Source organism: Diceros bicornis, chromosome 6 (assembly GCF_020826845.1).
Source record: "Diceros bicornis minor isolate mBicDic1 chromosome 6, mDicBic1.mat.cur, whole genome shotgun sequence".
NCBI classification, from domain to species: domain Eukaryota; kingdom Metazoa; phylum Chordata; class Mammalia; order Perissodactyla; family Rhinocerotidae; genus Diceros; species Diceros bicornis.
The window spans coordinates 68,508,699-68,528,253 of NC_080745.1; the positions used below are offsets into that span (position 1 = coordinate 68,508,699).

General features: G+C 54.9%; 1 protein-coding gene across 4 annotated transcripts in view; it reads right to left on the reverse strand.

Annotated features, from left to right (window-relative positions):
- The window catches only part of SH3PXD2A (SH3 and PX domains 2A), a 242,671-nt gene that overhangs the window by 81,568 nt on the left and 141,548 nt on the right, over positions 1–19,555 (reverse strand). For all 4 annotated transcript variants that reach the window (XM_058543934.1, XM_058543936.1, XM_058543935.1 and 1 more), the window contains exon 6: positions 7,601–7,629. In XM_058543934.1, the coding sequence (XP_058399917.1) occupies positions 7,601–7,629 (29 nt within the window). The remainder of the gene's footprint in view (positions 1–7,600; positions 7,630–19,555) is intronic.

Below are 19,555 nucleotides of genomic sequence, written 5' to 3' on the forward strand. Positions count from 1 at the left end.
AGAAGTTAAGCAAGCAGGGCCGAGCGAATCAAGACTATCAGCTAGTTGGGAGTGAGATGCGTGATTCCAGGATTTGGGGACCCTCCCCTCCCCCGCCCCTGCTTCATGTGTCCAGGCCAGTAGGGCAGCGGGGCCACACTGTCTCTGGTGGGAGAGTTGTGGCACAGCCGCATACATGAGCAGCACATTCACTTTCTCCATCGCATCACTGCCACATGGCTGGCTGCAGAGCTGCCAAATCAATCAGCCCCCTTTCATTTGTAATTAGTTAGCTTTGAACTCCAGGAGTGACATAGGCTGAGGACCCAGAGCCACGAAAATAAAAATTGTTCACAAACACCAGCCTGGGTGAGATGCGCCAGAAGGCGATGCCTTCACGAGACATGTGCGCTCTGGAACGGGCTGTTGGAGGGTGCCAGGAACATCTCGGCCATGTTCGCTGAGCAGCCTGGGCCTTTCCCTCTGAGGATGGGAGGCTTGGGCAGACAGAAAGCCTTGGAAATTGCTTTGAAGAGCCTTGCGGACATACTCTCCAAGGCTTCCTTTCCAGACTCATCTCCTGCCATCCCCTTCCCCGGCTTTGTCTTCACTCCTGTTAGGCTGGACACCTCTCCTTCCCTCAAATTTCTCAAACTCATTCCAGCCTCCAAGTCCTCGCTCATGCCCGGCCCTCCGACCAAGGACACCTGCCCACCCCTCTGCTCATCTCAGTCTCTTCCATCCTCCCAGACACATCTCCAGCCTCTCCCATCTTGGCTAGCCCCACCCCCCTTCTACTTGACACCCACAGCTTGTGGATCACAACCCATCCTGCCTTGTGTTCATTTATGAAGCCCTCATAAGAGCTTGCTTTCTCAGTTGAGCTGTGAGCTCCATGGGGCCAGGAAGAGAAATGAAAGCCTCAGGAACCCTGCACTCTAGACCGGAGTGAAGGCTGCTGCCATCTGCTTTGTCTCTGTCCCTCTCCCCCTGTGGCTGGTGAGCAGGGCAGGCCTGGGGCCAAGAGAGCCCAGCTCTGCTCTATGTCCTATCGGAGCATTCATCTTGGGGGAAGATGGGCACCAGAGGCCTTACAGACCTGCTCTCTCTGCTTCATGATAGCCCTCCTCACACCTCCACCTCCTTCCAGGGCTTGGTGGGAGTGTGATGAGCAGGAAACCAGGGTCTGCCCACTGCTCACCTTGGGCAGGCAGCAGCCCCTCTCCTAGCTGCTTCATCTATAAAAGGAGGAGGGTAGACTAACTTTTACAGTGGCCAGTACTTCTGGGCGGGTTTTGCTTTAAGCAGATCCACTTTATCAAAAACCAAACTCATACAAAGAGAAACCAAGGGGATATTAGTCATATACTGCAAAGGGACCCTCTACCCAATGAAGAATCACTTGTGACCAGTGGGTTCCTTCTAGAAACCTCAAGGGAGGGGGCCTGTCCCAAGAGAACCCCCTCCCAGTCTATGGAACCTCCTGCTAGAGGTCTTCAGAGCTCCAGTTCTGGTCACCTGTGGATCCCTTGGGCCTTGGCTCAGGAAGGAACAGACTTCAGTGGAAAGAGGTTTGGATCAGAAGGACCAGATTTGAATCCTGTGCCTACCTGGCTAGGTGACCTTGGGCAAGTCTACCTTTCTTGGTCTACAAAGTGGGGACAAGACTACCTGTCGGGTTGTTGTGAGGCTTACCGACAATTATGTGATGGTGCATACTCCGCCTTCCGCCATCTGACTGAGGAGTTGCTCCTGGAGGACAAATGCCAAAGCCAGTGGTCTCCTACGTGTGAGAGCAGGACAGCTATAGTCCTATTCAGAATAGAACTAGCTTAACCCTTAGTGAGTGTATACAGCACCAGGCACGGTGCTGGAGTTAACACTGCATATGTATTAACTTGTACTCAAGCCTCAAACAACCTGCTGAAGTGCTATCATCACCCCCATTTCACAGATGAGGAAACTGAGGCACAGGGAAGTTAAGGACTTGCCCAAGACCGCAGAGCCGAGACATGAACGAGGTATTCTGGCTCCACAGTCCGTGGTCTTAACTCTACAGAATATTCCGCCATGGCCAAGTCTAGGTCTCGTCTCTTCTGGGGCCAGGCCCAGGGCTCAAAGAATGGAAATCAACACTTTAAGTGGGTCTTTTTACCCTCAAACCAAAGGTAAGACCAACTTCTCCTCTCCTTTCAGACTCTATCAATAATTACAATGACAAAATGCAGCTACTATTATTGGGAGCTTGCTACGTGCCAGGCCCTCTGCTAATTCAATCCTTACATTGAACTGAGGCAGCCACTCTCTTTACCCCCATTTTCCATACAGAGGCATGAAAGTCAGAGGTTAAATAACATGCCTGTCACAGAGCAAACACATGGGAGAACCGGGGTTCAAATCCTGTCTCTCTGACGCCAAAACCTAAACTCTTAACTCCAAGCAACATGCATCTTGGCAATGAAACTACAGTAACGCTGATCTCATTAACTCCATACAATAAGGCAGGTTTTATGACCACTAAAATGGAAGCCAGGCTGAGCTCATCAATTTTCCAAAGAAAAATATAAACAGTATCTCATGAGGAACATCAACACTTGCCCAAAAGAACAAACTTGCAACACTCTTGAGCAACCTCATTTACATTTAAACAAACGAGCTGCAGCGCGTCACAGGGCGCCGGGTGGGATGGAGCGTCATCCCTCTGCCTGGCAACAATCCCAGGGCCGGGATGATCCCGCAGGATCCGTGGCTGCCTCCGCCCCCTGGTGGTGCAACTCAGAACTCCCGAGCCATGGGCGCTGGAGAAGGGCAGCCTCCTAGAACTGCGACAGCACCATTCCATCTTCCCAGGTCTGAAGAGAAGCCCCTGCTCTGGGGAGCCTGCTACAGCACCTCTGGGCTCCTGGAGCAGTGCTCACCCTGGGGAGGCCAGTCGCAGCTAACAGCAACAGACCCTTCCTACTGCCAGGCTCGGCACAAACCCCTCTGCACAAACTGCATCATCTCCTTGGACCCTCTGCACCTTCCTGCAGGTCGCTGCTTGGACAACTACTCCATTTTACAAGTGTGACGGTCAGTTTATGCGTCAACTTGGCTACGCTATGTCCCCAGGTATTCGACACCATACTGATCTAGGTGATGCTGGGGAAGGTATTTTGCAGATGTGATCAAGTCCATGATTAGTTGACTTTCAGTGAGATTATCCTAGACACTCTGAGGCGCCTGCCTCAATCAGCTGAAGAGCCTGAAGGACAGAGCCGAGGCTTCAGGGAGGAAGAAATTTCACCTGTGGACTGCAACCCCAGCCTGCTCTTGGATTTCTGACTTGCCCAGCCAGCCCCAACAATCGCGTCAGCCAATTCCTTGCAAGAATCTTAATACATAGCTCCTACTGGTTCTTTCTGTAGTTGAACCCTGACTGCACGCTGAGTCCTGCTCCCCCGCCTCTGCGCAAGTGCTGTCTCTTGATGACCAAAGCCCCCTCTCTCTGCCCCCAACCAGAAAAACCCCTCCACTCCCCAGATAACGTCCTGATTTGAGGCCACAGGAATCTCTGTTTCCCGACTTGCAGTGTTCATTCACACACGCCTGCATTCTTCTATCCACCTGCCCATTCAACAGGCAAGAGGGGACCCTGCCACTGGTGTGAGCCCTGCAGCCAAGGGCTTTGCTCTCAAGGTGGTGGGGCACAGATAATAAACAAGAAAACTCTCAAGATAATTAGAGCATGCTCAGTGATGTGCAGGGAAGAAGTAGGGTGATTTGAGGGGGCAGCTAGAAGGTGGAGGATGGGGGCGGCCTCTCTGAAGTGAAAACTTAGCAGAAATCTTAAGGAGGCAGCCATGTCAAAGATCAGGGAACAGCATTCCAGGTTGAGGGAACAGCAAGTGCAAAGGCCGTGTAGAGAGAATGAGCTTGATGTGTTTAAGGAATGGAAGGTGACCGGTGTGGCTGAGCAGAGGGTGCTGAGTGGGAATGTGGGGTGGTGGGGGCAGAAGAGGGTAGGAGCCAGGGCAGGATGGCAGGCAGGGGCAAAGCACACAGGGCTCTCTAAGCCGGGATAAGAAGTTTATTGAGGGTGGGTGGGAAGTCCTTGGGGGCATTTAAACAGAAAAGCACATGATTTGACACGTTTTGAAGAGCTCCCTCTAGCTGTGGTGTGGAGAACAGCATGGAGGGGCAAGGGTGGAAGCAGGCAGGCGGAGGAGGAAGCTGGGGGCTTCCAAGAGGCTGTGATGGTGGAGGTGGGAAGAAGTGGATGGATTCAGAGGTCAGGTTGGCAGGTGAGAGAAAGGGAGGAGTCAAGGATGACTTCTAGATGTTGGGCTTGAGCAACAGTGCGGATGGGAGGATGGGAAGATGTGGGAAGGAGCAGAGAGAAATGTGAGGCTACACTCCCTCCCAGGTTTTAAAGTCACTGGTCCTGCCTCCTCCATGAGGCTGTAAGCTGCCTGAGAACTTTCTTCCTGTTGACTCCCCCCTTCTCAGGCCTGGCTTCAAATATTGACTCTGCGCTCAATAAGAGATCCATCCAAGAGATCCTCCAAGGAGGAGCTGGGGCTTTGGGGACTAACATGTGACAAGTGACGACCAGGGAACAGCACCCATTTTCTCCATGCAAACGTCCCTGGCTGGAGTGATCCTGCGAAGCTTCATGAGCTGCATTACCGAGCAGAGTAAAGCCTTAAACACAGACTCAAATCCTCAATTTGCCACAGACTGTGGGCAGCCACCCTCTTGGAGGCTGAGCTTCTCATTCTAAAATGGGAATCCCACCAGCCACCTCAAAACATGGCTCCGAGCAGCAAATGAGGAAACATATGTAAAGTTGCTAGCACATAGCAGATGCTCATTAAATAATAATAGTAGCTAGCACTTTGCGAGAGCTTTCCAGGCTGCAGGCAGTGTTCTAAGCATGCTAACATATATTCATTTGTCTAATCTAATCTTCATTATAACCATATGAAGTGTGTATTAGAGTTCTCCAGAAAAATAGAACGGGCTGAAAGATAGAGAGATTGATTGATTGATTTTAAGGAACTGGTTCATGTGATTGTAGGGGCTTGGTGAGCCCAAAATCTGATGGGGGAGGCTGACAGGCTGGAGACTCGAGGAAGAGGTGCAGTGCAAGTCCTGCAGGCAGAATGCCTTCTTGCTCAGCGGAGGTCAGTCTTTGTTCTATGAAGGCCTTCAACTGATGGGATGAGGCCAACCCACATTTTGGGAGCTCATCTGTTTTACTCAAAGTCCACTGATTTAAATGGCAATCTCATTCAAAAAACACCTTCCAGAAACATCCAGAACAAGGCTTGACCAAATATCTGGGCACCACAGCCCAGCCAACCTGACACATAAAACTAACCATTACAAGGTGGGTATGAATATTATCCCGAATTTACACAAGAAAGAACAGGCACAGAGAGGGTAAGAAGCCTGCCCAAGGTCTCAGAGGAGAAAAGCCAGGCTCTCTACTCCTGCTTTCTGGCTCCAGAGCTGGCACTTCTAACCACGACACTAAGTGGCCATTATCATAAGCACACCAATGTAAATTCAATTTCTCCATCCATCCTCTTCCTGGCCTGGGGAAACGGGGGGAGGCTTTCCCTGGGCGGGGCCCTGCATTACTTAGGAAGCAGTACAGAACCTGAGCCTCAGAGACAGGGGTGGGGGAGACCTGAGAGGTTATCTGGTCCAGCCCTCAACTTTACAGGGGGGAAACTGAGGCCCAGAGTAGAGAAGGGTCTCACCCCAGGTCCATGGCTTCAGAGTGGAATGATGATAATGCTTCTGATGATACACTGATACTTCCATAGTACTGATTATGTGCTGGGACTATTCCACATTAACTTATTTAATCTTCTACATATGAGGTAGGTACTATTATCATCTTTGTTTTAAAGAGAAAATGAGGAAACTGAGGCAGAGAGGTTTTGAAACTTGCCTAAGGTCACACAGACCCAGAATCTGAGGCCAGGCTCAACTACACCTCTGAGGCCCAGGACAAGTGTCTTGGGGAGGGGCTTGCCAGAGAACGCAATCCCAGGTTTGCCCTCCCTTCCCAGTTCTCCCACCTGGGGCTCTGACTGCAGGCGACAGCTTAGGCGATGCTGCAGTTCCTCAGGTCCATAATACAGCCTCACCCTCCTGCTGACGCAAGAAATGCCCTCCGCACCAGTGGGTGCGCACACCTGAGACATCCCTGCCCAGCTGACACGCACGTGTGCACACACATCCCACAGCCTCAGACAGGTACACAAACACACGAACACTGACTCCCACCCACAACCAGATACATCCCAACACAGTGGCACACAAACGCAATACCTATGCACCTGAACATGTAAACACACCCTCAGAGCACACACCTATGAAGACGCACACGGACACACACAACCCCACATACACACATGCCTTTCAATACATACACCAGGACACAACTTTCCTCCTCCCCATAAACACATAAGCAAGCACTTGTACACAGAAAACATACAGACCCATACTCAGAAACACACACCATACAATTACACCTACCCCAATTCTCTCACCATCCACCACACAGGGGCACACACACCTCCACTGATCCACAGGCCAAGGCACTTGGACACATATACCTCCACACAGGCGCCATTCACGTGAGCCACGTGTTTATACAGGCTTCCCACATTCCCAAGGGCCAGATCCCCCCAGATGGCTGCCGACCCCCATAACTCACCACCCCCATAAATACGGGCTGCACACATGCCGACACAGATCACTCCCGTCCGCACCCTCTCGCCCCACCCCAGTAAACACACAGCCCTAACTCCTAGCGACCACCCTCCCCCAATTAACTACACCCCGCCCACACCCAGGCGTGTGCCGAGCCGGCCTCCGCCACCCACAGAGAACCGTTCTCTGACCCCGGGCGGGCGGACAGCGCCCAGCACACAGCGTCCGAGGACTTGTTCCCGCCTCTCTCCCTGTCTCCAGCCTCTTCGCAAACTCCGGGTGGGCCCTGGCACCTGTCAGGCCAATGCCAGGGTGGGCCGGCCCCCTCCCATCCCTGTCTCTGCGGCCACCGCGCAGAGCCCCCACCCCCGCAGCAAAAGAGAACGCGCTCAGAGTTGGGGGAGGAGAGGGAGCTCTGCGCTGCAGGCGTTAAAAAAACTCAGTCTCTCAAGTGAGACACCCCCCCCTTGCAGTCCCGGATCTCACCTTCGCATCGGGAAAACCCTACGTCTCTATTAACCCTTTCAGCACCGCCACACCGCGGGAAAGACGCAAGAAGAAACAGCAGTGCCTAGCTGTGGGCACCGCAGCCGGGGGGGGGATCCGCCTGCCAACGGTGCGGGGGCAGGCCCTTCACGAGACACCCACACTCCCCGTGCACCCACCCTATTCCCACGGGGGAGAGCCCGAGGAGAGCGAAAGGGATCGGTGGGAGAAGGAGAAGGGGTGAGTACCAGAGCTCAGAGGGCACGGGCCGGGGAGGGGGGCAACTGAAGGGAGGACCCTGAGCCCGCAGGACCATAGGGCGGGCGGGCAAGGACAAACCCCCAGAAAGTCCTCCGCAGGATGGGAGAGGTGCGTGCAGGAAGCGGGAGGGGAGGTTGGAGGGAAAAACGCCCGGAGGCTCCCTTACCTGATTTCCTTTTGGAACTGCCATAGTCCCTGAAAAAGAAGCAACAACAGATAGACATGGTTAGGGCCAGGCGGTGACACAAGGCTGCGGGGCTGCGGAGCTGCGGCGCTGTGGCTGCGGGGCGCCCAAGGGCCGGCTGCGGTGGGTCCCCGGCACCGCAGCTCATGTGATCGCAGCGGCCGGCGAGCCGCACGCACCGCAGCCGCACGCACTGCGCGCCGCGCCTGCCCGCCGGGGCCCCGCCGGCCCGGCCCCCGGGCGCGAGCCCCCGCCCCGCCCCGCCCCGCCCCCGCCGGCCCGACGGGAGGGGCTCGGGGGGGAGCCGCTCGCGCCCTTTCCCAGGCACCTTCCCGGTCCTCGGCGGCAGATGCGGGAGGCCGAGGCAGTTTCTCCTGCACTTTCTAAATAGGGAAACTGAGGCCCTGAGGATGGTCGCTAGAACCCAGGCCCTGCGTCGCGCTGGGAGCCGGCTCCCCACCCCTGCAGCGCTTCCCCTCCCAATGCTTTGCATTGCTTGCTCATGCCCACTCAGCCTTTAAGTCACGACTGAAATGTCACCTCCTCAACGTGTCTTCCTCGACATCTTCCCCCTCTCCTGTTGGCCTTGGCGTAATTACAGATTTGTGTGACTCTTTGATTAAAGTCTGCCCTGGCCCTAGACCCAAGGCTCCCTGAGGTCACACTGCGTCTTGTTTCCTCCCACTACATCCCCTGGGCCTGGCGTAGGTGATGGATAAACGTTGGCTGTAGACTGAATGTTGAACAGGCCTTTCTCCTTAAAGGTTCAGGCTGGGAACCCGGGGCTTCAGTCCGGGTGAGGGCAGAGCATGCTGCAGGGGTAACCGGGAGGCCAGGAATGGAGGTTGAGCTTCTGAGTGAGCACTGGGTTCAAATCCTGTCACTGGCAATAACTCAACCCGTCCAGCCTCCATTTACCCTCCGTGGACTACACCAGCCGGGGGCCTGCCCTGCCCTCCAGCCAGGAATTATCCCAGACTCAGCATCAGGCTGTTTCCCAAATCCTGCCCCCACCGCTCCTGCCTTTGGCCCCTCCCACCTCGTCTTCCATTCACCAATCCTCAGGCGCGCCTCACATGCCCTAAAATGCTGGAGGTGTGTTCATGCTCAGGAGGGGCTGGCTGGGGATCTCTCTGGAGACTAGAGGAAATGCCTTTCATTTCCCCTGGGGATCAAAGAAAAGGTCAATTGCCAGGCTTTGGTCAAAGTGAACTGGCCAGCTAGCTCTGCCTGCCAGAAAGAGGGGATATCATGGATGAACAGACAGCAGGTTCACAGGAAAGGGAGTCAACCTCATGGAGACTCCCTGAGATTCCAATTCTGGAGGTTTGGGGGGTGGCCTGGACTTGGGGTGCATTTCTTAAGCTCCAAGGCAATTTGCTTCCATAGCCAAGGGTGAAGGGCTCCCCTTCTCCTAGGCTCCTATGTTTCCAAAAGTTTGGACTTGGAACCCAATAAATCAGAACGCTGGAGGTGAGGCCCAGGAACCTGCACTTCTGATACCTTCCCCCCCGCCCCCACTCCTGTTTGAGAATCCCCTTGGTATTCCATGCCTCTTTCAATCCTCACATCCACACTAAGAGAAAGGTTCTATTATCTTCACTGTACAGATGAGGAAACAGAGGTTCAGCCACTGCCCAAGGTCACCCAACCTGGGGAAAGGCTGTGGTTTATGAGCCCACCTGCAGGAATAAAAACTGCAGGGTGGATGGGGTGGAGGAGAATTTGTTGAATCTGTCGCCTCTGAAAAGAGTTAGGAAGGTGGGAGAGTTCCCCCCTCCCCCCACCTGGCAGCCCAAGAAGGCCAGAAGACGAGCATGCTCATCTCCCTGGGGCAGAAGAGAGACCGAGGATAGACTGTGTCCCGGAGGGCCTGGCTGTGCCCCTTGAAGCTCAACAGTGAGGAGAATTCCCAACGAGGAGAGCATTATATGGTGGCTATGTCCTGCCCAGCAGACTTGCCACTCCCAAGGGAGGAATTCATTTCTTAGGCTTTATTGCAGGGTGAGGCCCAGGGATGGGCAGGGAATGGTGGCAATAAGGAGCTGCCTCCCTTGCCCCAACTCTTTCCTGCTGGTCCTGCAGAAGTCCTCTGGGCTTGGGACCACAGTGACCCACTGACCATCCCCTGGCTTGTAGTCCAGACAAGGAGTGGCTTCCTTGCAGTGATGGCTGCCTTCTCCCCTCTGTTTGTGCAGCTGTGGGCTGCCCAGGGTTCTCTTTGAGCTTGTCAACAGCACCAGCAGGGAGGCAGGCAGGTCATTACCATGTGACAGGGAAGAACACTGAGGCTCAGGAGTGGGACAGGGACACAATTCACAGGCGCGGAGTGCCTCCTCTGTGCCAGGCCCGGGTCAGCCTGGTCATTCAGCAGGATCATCTGGGGGGCTGGTTACACATTCAGACGTGGGGCCCCACTCCAACCTATCGCACTGCCTGCATCGCTGACAAGTCCCCCTGGGGGTTCTGAGGCTGGACCAGTGCTGGCTGAGAACCTCTGGCCCAGCACAGTCTCCACCCCTTCACTGCAACCCTGACAGGTAGGCAGGAGTGGTGCCGAGGGCACTCCGGTCCCCAGACCATAATCTCCATCAGGACCCCAGGCATCCCTAAGAAACATTTATGCTTAGTAAGAACAATGTGCTTGCAGTGCCAAAGAAGCTTCCAGACAAATCCGCTGGCCAGCCTGTCCTTCAAGCAGAGTACAAACCCTTCCCGCCAAGGATTTTTGGACCCCCTGCAGGTGGTGTGGTCTCCTGGGTTTGCAGGTGAGGAAAGCAAAGCTTAGAGAGGCTAGACAACTTGTTCAAGGTCATGCAGTGAGTAGGTGAGGCTGGAATTAGATACCGAGAACACAGGCCTTGCTTGGGGTTCACGACAAATCCCCAAACACTGCCACCCCCCTGGACCCTGGAGCCGTGGATGCAGGGGAGGGAGGGGACTGCGAGGCCCTGGGGGCCTGAGAAGCATATGAGGTTAAAGGTGTGGAGCTGAGGTCCTGGCAGTGGGGCAGCCAGGCTGTGACTGAATGGTGGGAATGGCAGGCATAGGAATCCTTCACACAGCATCTGGCCTCCAGCCCAAGCAGGCTCAGCCCTAATAGGAAATCTCTTGGAGTTTCCGGTTAGGCACCTTTCGGCAAAGCCATTTCATATTTTTAGCCACTGAATATGCTGAGAAGCAGCTTAGGTATCCATGGCTGGGACTCCCCCATCCCTCACAAACCAGGGCAAGGTGGGGAAAGGGCAGGGCACCCCTGCCTCTAGCATGCCCACTTCCCACTGCCCTGCAATCAGTCCTGGCCTGGGCAGGGCAGCAGGCCCTCTGTTGGGGTCCAGTTCCCTTATAACTCAAGATGCCCCCCACCTGCCCTCCTTGCTCTGCTCCAATTCTTGCCCTGAGCTGGTGCTGACAGTCCCCACCCTGCCGGTGATTCCACTCCGGGTAGGTCACAGTCTAGCCTGCTTCCGACTTGCTGCTGAATCACTATCTCCCAGGGAGCCACAGGAAGGAGAAGGGGAGGGGAGGGAGGGCTAGTGTCTCCCTCTAGTGCAGCCAGAAGCTAATGTAATTGAAAAGTCCTCCCGGCCCGTGTCCTGACGTGACCCCATCAGGCCACTTGGCCTTCTCTGCAACTGGTTGGGTGTGACTAAGACCACAGGTACAGTGACCAACCATCCTAGGCAAACTGGGACATGGGACATTCAGGGCTCAAACTGGGAAAGTCGCAGACAAACTGGGACAGTTCGTCATCCTGTGGTCCACAGGTCAGGCCTGGCTGGGGGAATGGAGCGGGGCTCCTCCAACCCAGCACCACCCCTCTCCCCCACTTAAACAGGGACTCCTGACCCCCCCGCCCCCTTGATATAGATAGTTCATTTCTTGGTCTTTCCTCATAGGTTGATGCCAGCTGCCAAGTGAGGGCGGGTTCTGGAAACAGACAGATTCCCGTTCAACTCTGCGCTACCTGCTAGCTGGGTGGTCATCTTGGGCTACTTCCTTTCCCTCCTGAGCCTCGATTTCTCTATCTGTAGAATGAGGGTAATAACCATACCAACCCCTTAAGATTTGGGGAAGATGAAATGTACAGTACACGCAAAGGGGTTCGCAAAGTGCCTGGCACAGAAAATGCTACATAAATTGTCTTTGTTGTTATTCTTTCACACCTAGACATGACCCCACCTTGGTTACTACCCAAATGGCAAAGGCCTGTTTAAACCTGGACCCTGCAGAGCCCCCTAAAACAAAAGGAAGGGGCTTCTTCTAAAGGACCTCAGCACGCGTGATGCCGGCAACACAGTGCCGAGCAGGGGTGATTCCAGCCCCATTTTCAGAGTTTTGGTCTCTGTCAAATGCTATCCACTGGGAAAAGCCTGCATCTACAACGGAACGTTTGCACAAGGCTCGTCTGGCCACAGTCGTATTTTCAGGGTGACACTGACCCATGGGAATTGGTGTGCTGTGGACTCACTTATGGGGACACCTTTAACCTCCCAAGGAGCGGCCAGCTCTTAGAGCCCCAAACCAAGAGACGTAAAGGGCCCTGCGTCTTCAGGCTAATGGCACCCGAAGTCTCAGCTTTCCTTTTGTTCTTTTTTCCCCTTTCATTTCTCTTGGTGAAACATGCTGCGCTCCTTGCCTGACATTCTAGTGAAGGGGCTGGTGTTGGAGACAGCAAAGAGGGAGAGGCTAGAGGGAGGGGTGGGAAAGACATTTAACAATTCCTGTGTGTTGGCCACCTGCTTTTCCACATGCCTCCCCACCCTCTCCCAGGCAGACATTTGACCTTCAGGGCTCTAAAGAAGGCAATAGTGTTAATCCATTTTATGGATGAGGAGACTGAGGTCCTGAGGGCTTACGTGGCTCACCCAGGCTCATGAAGCTAAACTTCCAGTCCTGACCCAGAATGCTCCCCACTCCCCACACTGAGGCCCCCTAGGGATTGGGCTGCAAGGAGAGGACACACAAGCAGCAGGAGCAGGCTCTCTCGGGGGGGGGGGGGGGGGTGTCAGGGTTCTGGAGTGAGGCAAAGCCAGAAGAGCCGCTGAGGCAAGGGAGAGACTAGGCAAGGAAGCCAGTCTGGCTCTGTGGAAGGACGCTGAGTCCCTGCCAGGTGGAATTCTGAATGCTACAGGGACATGCCCTCCGCTGCCTGCCACCCCCTCTCCCTCCCATTCTCATTCCCATCAGTGACTGTCCTGGCAGGGGAGGACACGCACGCACAAACTTCCAGCCTGATGTTCTCACTCTCTTGTCTGCTGGCTGACATTGGCGGCTCGGCCCAGGACGCCTGTCTGCAGGCCCTGCTGCCACTGGAAACTGCTTGAGAGACCGGCTGGGTTGCCAGATGGTTGTGGGTGACCTTGAGAGCCAAGTGGTCTTGGGGACAACGGCCGGTACCTGGAATATGGGGGCTGGGGTGATGGTATGCAGTCTTGACCAGGGAAGGGATGCAGGGCCCTTGAGGTACGTAAGGATGATTTTGACTGCTGTTATTAAGCAACAAGCACTTTCCAGCTCCTGCTGTAGGCTGTCTCGTGAAGGCCTGTGCAGACACAGGAGAAATATGCGACACACTCCTGGCCTGCAAATTTGGAGTGAAGTTGGGGGAACAAAACTGCATAGCACAGTGCGAAAGCTAACATTCTGAGACAATCTATACAAGCGTCACAGGCGCGTTATACTCCAAGTCAAAGAAAAGAGAGACCCCGGGGCTGCAGGACATTCCAGGCAGCTTCCTAGAGGAGGGAGCCTTAAGCTGAGCCCTGAAGGATCAGGGGAGTTTGGATCCATGGAGAGGGTAGACAGGGGAAAGTTCTGGAGGCAGGAACAAGGAGCTCCAAACAGAAGGAGTTGAACTGGGAGGATTGGGGAGCAGATGAGGGGGGTGGTCGCTTGATGCCCTGCTGTGAAATCTGGAAGAATTTCAGAATCAAGGAACGATGTAGTCAGGGCATGGCTGGAGAAGGATTTTTGTTAAGAGGTGAGGTGGACACCTAGGGGGACAGGGCAGGAGAGAGACTGTGATAAGTCTGGCACCGGTGTCAACAGACTCTGGTTCTGGGCCTGGCTCTGCCCCTCAGTGGCTGGAGGACCTGGGTAAGCCACTTCAAACTAGTGCTTTTCCAATGACAGGTTGTGCCCTATTAGTGAGTTCTGAAATCAACTTAGTGGGTCCCAACAAGCATTTTAAAAAGATAGAATAGACAAAATGATCGAGTCACCCACAGTAAGGTTAAATATTGTTTTGTGGAACTTCTGTTTCAGATGTCTATCTATTTGCCTACCTACTTGTCTATCTATGTGTACTGGGTTGTGATGTGAAATTTCTTACTGTGGCAGAAAAAGTTTTAAAATTTCTCGAGACCTCAGTTTCCCCATCCCTAAAATGAGGTGACTCTGAGTGTCCTTGCAGACTGTTCATTCTCTGTGAAACCAATACAGCAAGACAGCACGCTGGTCCAGGAGCCAAGCGAGGAGGGTCTGAGTGAGGGGCTGCAGGTCAGCTGAGGTCTGGAGAACGCTGGGGGATTTTTTCACCCCACTTAGCCCCTAGCTGGTTTTTTGTTCTGGCTTTCGAGAGCCTTTGCATGAAATGGTCTCGAGGGGCAGCGACCTCCAGGGCAGACAAACGGAGGGGGCATGAAGGCTGTTCTTTGCCCCCACTTGCGCCCTGATCTAAATTGTGGCACTGAGGGCCCTTGTGTCCAAAAGAATCCGTCCTTTCTCCGCAGGGGCTGTGTTTTCCAGGGTTCTGAGAATGGGTCCCATTGTGACCATGTGGACAGTCAAGAGAGGCCGGAATTCCTGCCCTGGAATGAAAAAGCTGAATTCTTGGGGAGGGAAGGGGTCTTGGCCCCCCCAGGCTGTGTCGCAGAGAGGCCGATGCTGCGGCTATTGCAGACCCCAGAAACCTCCCAGGCATTGTGCTTGTCCCCCGCACATCCCAGAGGGTCTCTGCTGCTGCTCCATCTACAGCAAAGGACAAAGCACTGTCTGTCTGTCTGTCTGTCTGTCTCCTCTGAATGGACTCACCATTCTGGGCAAAGGCCCTGAGTGTGTCTCCAGCCCCAGGACGGGGTCCGTGTCCAGGCCTCAGAGCAGAGGGTTGAAAGTGTGGTAGGGTGGAGGCCAGGTTCAGCCACTTACTACTTGTGACACAGGCAAGTTACTTAACCTCTCTGTACCTGCAGTTGTCAAAGGGGATAAAAATAGTTCCTGCCTTTATTGTTGTTGTGGGGATTGCCTGAGATAATGTACAAAGCTCTTAGAATGGCATCTGGCACATGAAGGGGACCCCTGGCCAATATCCTGGCCTCACGAGAGGGGCTGGATTCAGAGTGTGGACGGCAGCCAGAGTATAGGAGGTGTTGACTGGCCCCCCTCATGGGTATGGACTTTGCAAGACTCTGGCTCCGCTGCCCAGGGTGCCAGTTCAGAACCATGAAAACAAACAGGCGTGGGTTCCCACCTGTGTGCACTCCAAGGAGTCCCACCCAGACAGTGACTGACAAGCCATCCGTGGAGGAGACAGAGGATGGTGGGGCGGGGACGCAAAGCTGGTTTCCTAGAGGGGAAATGAGGCCATGCAGCCTCCTGGCCGTGGAGCACTGTGAGCTCCCCACAGGCCACCCAAGCTCCTGCTCTCCACTCTGCCAGACTACTACTGGCCGTGGGGGCTCCCTAGACTTCCAGGGACTGCATGCCAGACCTGGGGAACCATGGAAGGGGCACAGACAAGATGCTGTGATGAGGCTCAACTACAAAGTCCCGAGAGAGAAGAGCAAGGAGGGTCTTCCATGTTTGGAGGCCTTCTCTGTCTCTCTCCAAGTGCATTTGTCTGTCTGTCCATCTGTCCACCTACCCATCCGCCCATCCATCCATCCATCCACCCACCATCCATCCATCCATCATCCACCATCCATCCATCCATCCATCCATCCATCCATGTCTTAACTGAGGGGTTGCTGTAGACCCATCCTTGTGTCTGAGCAGAAGAGTGCTGGAAAACTCAGTTCTGCCCTCACAAAGCAAACTGTCTAGTTGGATAGACAAGACAAACACCCAGGAAAACAGAACACACGAGTTACTTTGTGATTAGGTGCCCCAGAGCCTGGCCAAAGGATATGTTGTATAGGAATCCCCAGGAAGGGGAGGTCAGAGTGGTCTGGTGTGGTCGGGGAGGGCTGCCTGAAGAAGGGAGCACTAGAGCTACCTTAAAAGATGAGTATTTAGAAAGAGCAGAGGCAGGAAAGAGATTTGGGGTGGAAGAGATGATGTGAGCAAAGGTGCAGGGGCAGGAACAGAGATGGGATCTTGTGTACATGCGTGTGTGTGTGTGTATGCCTGCGTGTGCACACACACTGGGAGCCAAGGGTGAGGAGACCTCTGGGAGGCTGTATGCCTGGGGGCAGGACATGCAGCTGGAGTTGGACTGCAAGCGAGGAAAATGGCTCAGATTTTAGAAGGAGCTTGTCAGTGGGAGAAACCCGGTGGCGATGTTTGTAACAGCAGATTTTCCCCCAGAAAGTGGCAGCACTGGCTCTGAGACTGAGAATCAGGTCCCGTCTGGTTCTGGTTTCCCCTGTGTAGGCTTTAGGATGGGGACTTGTTTCAGGGGAGACAGAAGACCACCTTACTCCCCAGCTATAGTGGCTCCATCTGCAGAGGGGCGCCTCATTTTTGTGTGCGTGGACAGACACCAGGGCCCCACCGCTGAGCAGAACTCCAGGTTGCACCTTGGCCGTGGGCCCCTTACTCCCCAGTCCTGGCCTAATTTTGAGCCGGGGTTGGGAAGCTGAGAGCTTGGGCCAAGGGCTCCCTGCTTCCCACGGAGGCCCAGGAGCCCGCCCAAGGCCCAGCTGTGTGCTTGTTCTTGCCTCTGCCTCCGCGGGAATGGGTGCTCGGAGCAGGGCCCCGAGCTTCTCAGGGCACCTAGCCTGCACTGGCTGGGAGGGCTGGGCTCTTCGAGCTCGTGTGGTCACCTCATACAGTGAGACCCCTGCATCTTCCAGACTCTCCCGAACTCCACATCACAAACCCACAAGCACTGAGCACCCAGACGGGCCAGGCCCTGTGACACCCGCTTTGTCTCTGAGGCAGGTGCTTTAGGTCTATTTTATAGATGAGGCTCTGACAGGTTAAGTAATTTGCCTGGTGCCACACAGCTAGCAATGGGGAATCAGGTCTGTGCTTACAGCCACTGCACGCACCCTCCCACCCTCTCTAGTGTTTCACACCCTTCCAAGGCCCAGGAAGGGGCACCTCCTCCAGAAAGCCCACTCACCCCAATGGCACTGAGTGTCCCAGTTCTGCCCCCAACACCTAGTGGTGCCCTACCTGGACCTGCCTAATAGAATTCCCTGTGATCATCGCCAGCAAAGGCCCTTCTGCACTGTCAAGTGTGGTGGCCACCAGCCACTGGGGCTGTTGAGTGCTCAAGATGTGGCTAGTACGACCTGAGAACTGAATTTTTAATCCTCTTTAATTTTCATTAAAATTTTAATTTAAATAGCCACAGTGTGTTGCCTGGTGCATTGGACGGTGCGGCCTTGACCAATGGCCTGAATTTGGCACCAGCCGGAAGGTTTGTTTGGCTAACATGGGGGATGTGTGTGTGTAGCTGCCTGGGTTCAAATCCCAGCTCTGCCAGACAGATTATTTAGGGTCTCTCTGTCTGCATTTCCACTCTGTAAAAAGAAGAGACAGACAGGATCCACCTAATCGGATTGTTGGAGGATAAAACAGGTAACACATATTTAGGACCTGGTGGACAGTCAATCCCAATACAGGTGAGCGAAGTTGCTGAGCTTCCAGCCCACTCCTCCACCCCCGCCTGCCCGTCACAGAGCTCTGCCTTAGGGCCAGTGATTAACCCTGGGGAGGGTGGGGCAGGCGGGGTGCTCCCTGGGGGAGCCAAGGCTTGTAGGTGAGATGAGAGGACCACCTAGGACAGGCTGGGCAAGGCCTGGGGGACTTGGGAAGATGTGGGCAGACTGGCCTGGCTGGCCCCAACGGGGTGGGCCACGGCTTGGGGTGTCTGTTGAAAGATAAAGAAACTCAGGCTCAGAGGGGTAAAGCCACTTCATCAAGAACACATGGCTTGGGGGTGGCAGGGCTAGGGGTGCAGGGCCAAGGGGTTCAACTCCGTCAGAATGACTGTCATTCCTTTTACATTCCCCAGGACTCCCCACTGCTGCCGGGCTGCTGGGCCTCCCAGGGGCCTTGGCCATTGCTGGCCCGAGGCGCAGGAGTGACAGCCAAGCCTGGATCCCTGTCACTGCTGGACCTAGTGGCCGAGGAAATGAGGCTGCTCCACAATGGGCGAGTGGCTGCCACACTCCACGCAGCAGGCACTGGAAGTGCAGGACGAAGGGCTCTCTGCCCAGGGCCGTGTGCCCAGGGAGCTCGGGGTGTTTCCGGGCCAGCCTGGGCCCAGGGCGAGCTGGGGGTCCCCCACGGGTCTGCCAACTGCCTCCTTGAACAAGCATGTGACAGAGAGGGTCTAATGAGGCGGCCCGAGAGACATCACAGTGGGGCCGCCCAGTGTGTGGTTCACGAGAACTGGGGGACGGCAGCCTTCTCTATGCCTGTTTCCTCGACTGAAAAATTCAGGGCACTGGACTGGCCCCACCCGACTTTTGCAAAGAGGCCTCCAGCTCCAGGCCCCAGACAGGCCTGGTCCTATTTGCCGCAGGAGGGGCAATCTGGGGCTCTGGGTAACAGCTTCCTGCCCCAGCCCTCCTCCCACCAGCCTCCCCATCAGCACCAGACCTGCTCTCTCTCCTCTGGGTCAGCCGGGCTCCAACTACAGCAAAGTTCTGCTCCCCAGGACACCCATGACAGATCCCAGCGGGCAGCCCTGGCCTCCGCCTCCAACCTCCACCATGTAATGACGTCTGAGATTCTACTGCCAAGAAGTCCCCTGAGGCCCTGGACCCCGAAGCATGGTGGGAAACGGGGAGGGGGGATGGAGGGAGTGGGTCAGGCCATGGTGGGAGTCACCCGCAAGCAGCACCCCCACCCCGAGTGAACGCTTCTTTCCCAAAGAGGGGAGGGAGGCATACTGCTATTATTTCTATTGCTACTATTATTATTACCAATACCATAACTGACAAGAATGGTTCATTTTTCAAGCATTTACGTTATACTAGGTACCAAACTGAGCCCCTGCCACATCAGCTCATTTTATGCCACATCAGCTCATTTTATCCTCACAGCACTCCCATGTGGTAAGTTCTCTTATTTCCCCCATTTTACCAAAGAGAAATGGAGGATCAGAGAGGGCATGTAGCTTGCCCAAAGTAACATGACAGGGTTACTTTGAGTGACAGGGATAGGATCTGAGCCCAGGCTGCCTGAGTGTAGCACTCAAATCATTTACCACCTTGTGGCTGATAAAGACATCTGTAAAATCCAGACAGATACGCTAAATTAGGAGTAGGTGGGGAAGAGAAAGGTAAAATGAAGGCAGAGACTCAGGGCAGGATACTAAGTTCTAGACACCTCCTTGGGGAGGTCACACCTTCAGCACTGGTCTGAGGATGGCTGTAAGGAAGAGGACGCCTGGCTATGACACGCGGCAGTGTCTGCGACCATTTGCTCAGAGAGGCCCGGTTTCTGGTTCTAACGGCCCTCCTCCAGAGTGCCGTGGTAACAAGGCTCCTGGGTCTCTTCGTGGCGGCTCTGCCGAGTGCCCGTTCAGCAGGAACGTGGCTAGGTCTGCAGCCCGAGGACGGCCCGGCTTCACCAGGGCAGGTTCTACCGTCCCAGAGAGGTTGTTTCTGTTAGCAGAGTTTTCGTGAATCTGGGGACAGTGGCGCTGGGTCACTGCTGTCCTGGGTTCTGCCGCCCTCCGTCTCTCTCTCCTCCCGCTCCTCCAGCTCCCAGCCTGATGCCACTGCCCAGCGCCCCCAAAACCTGGCCTAGTGCAGCACC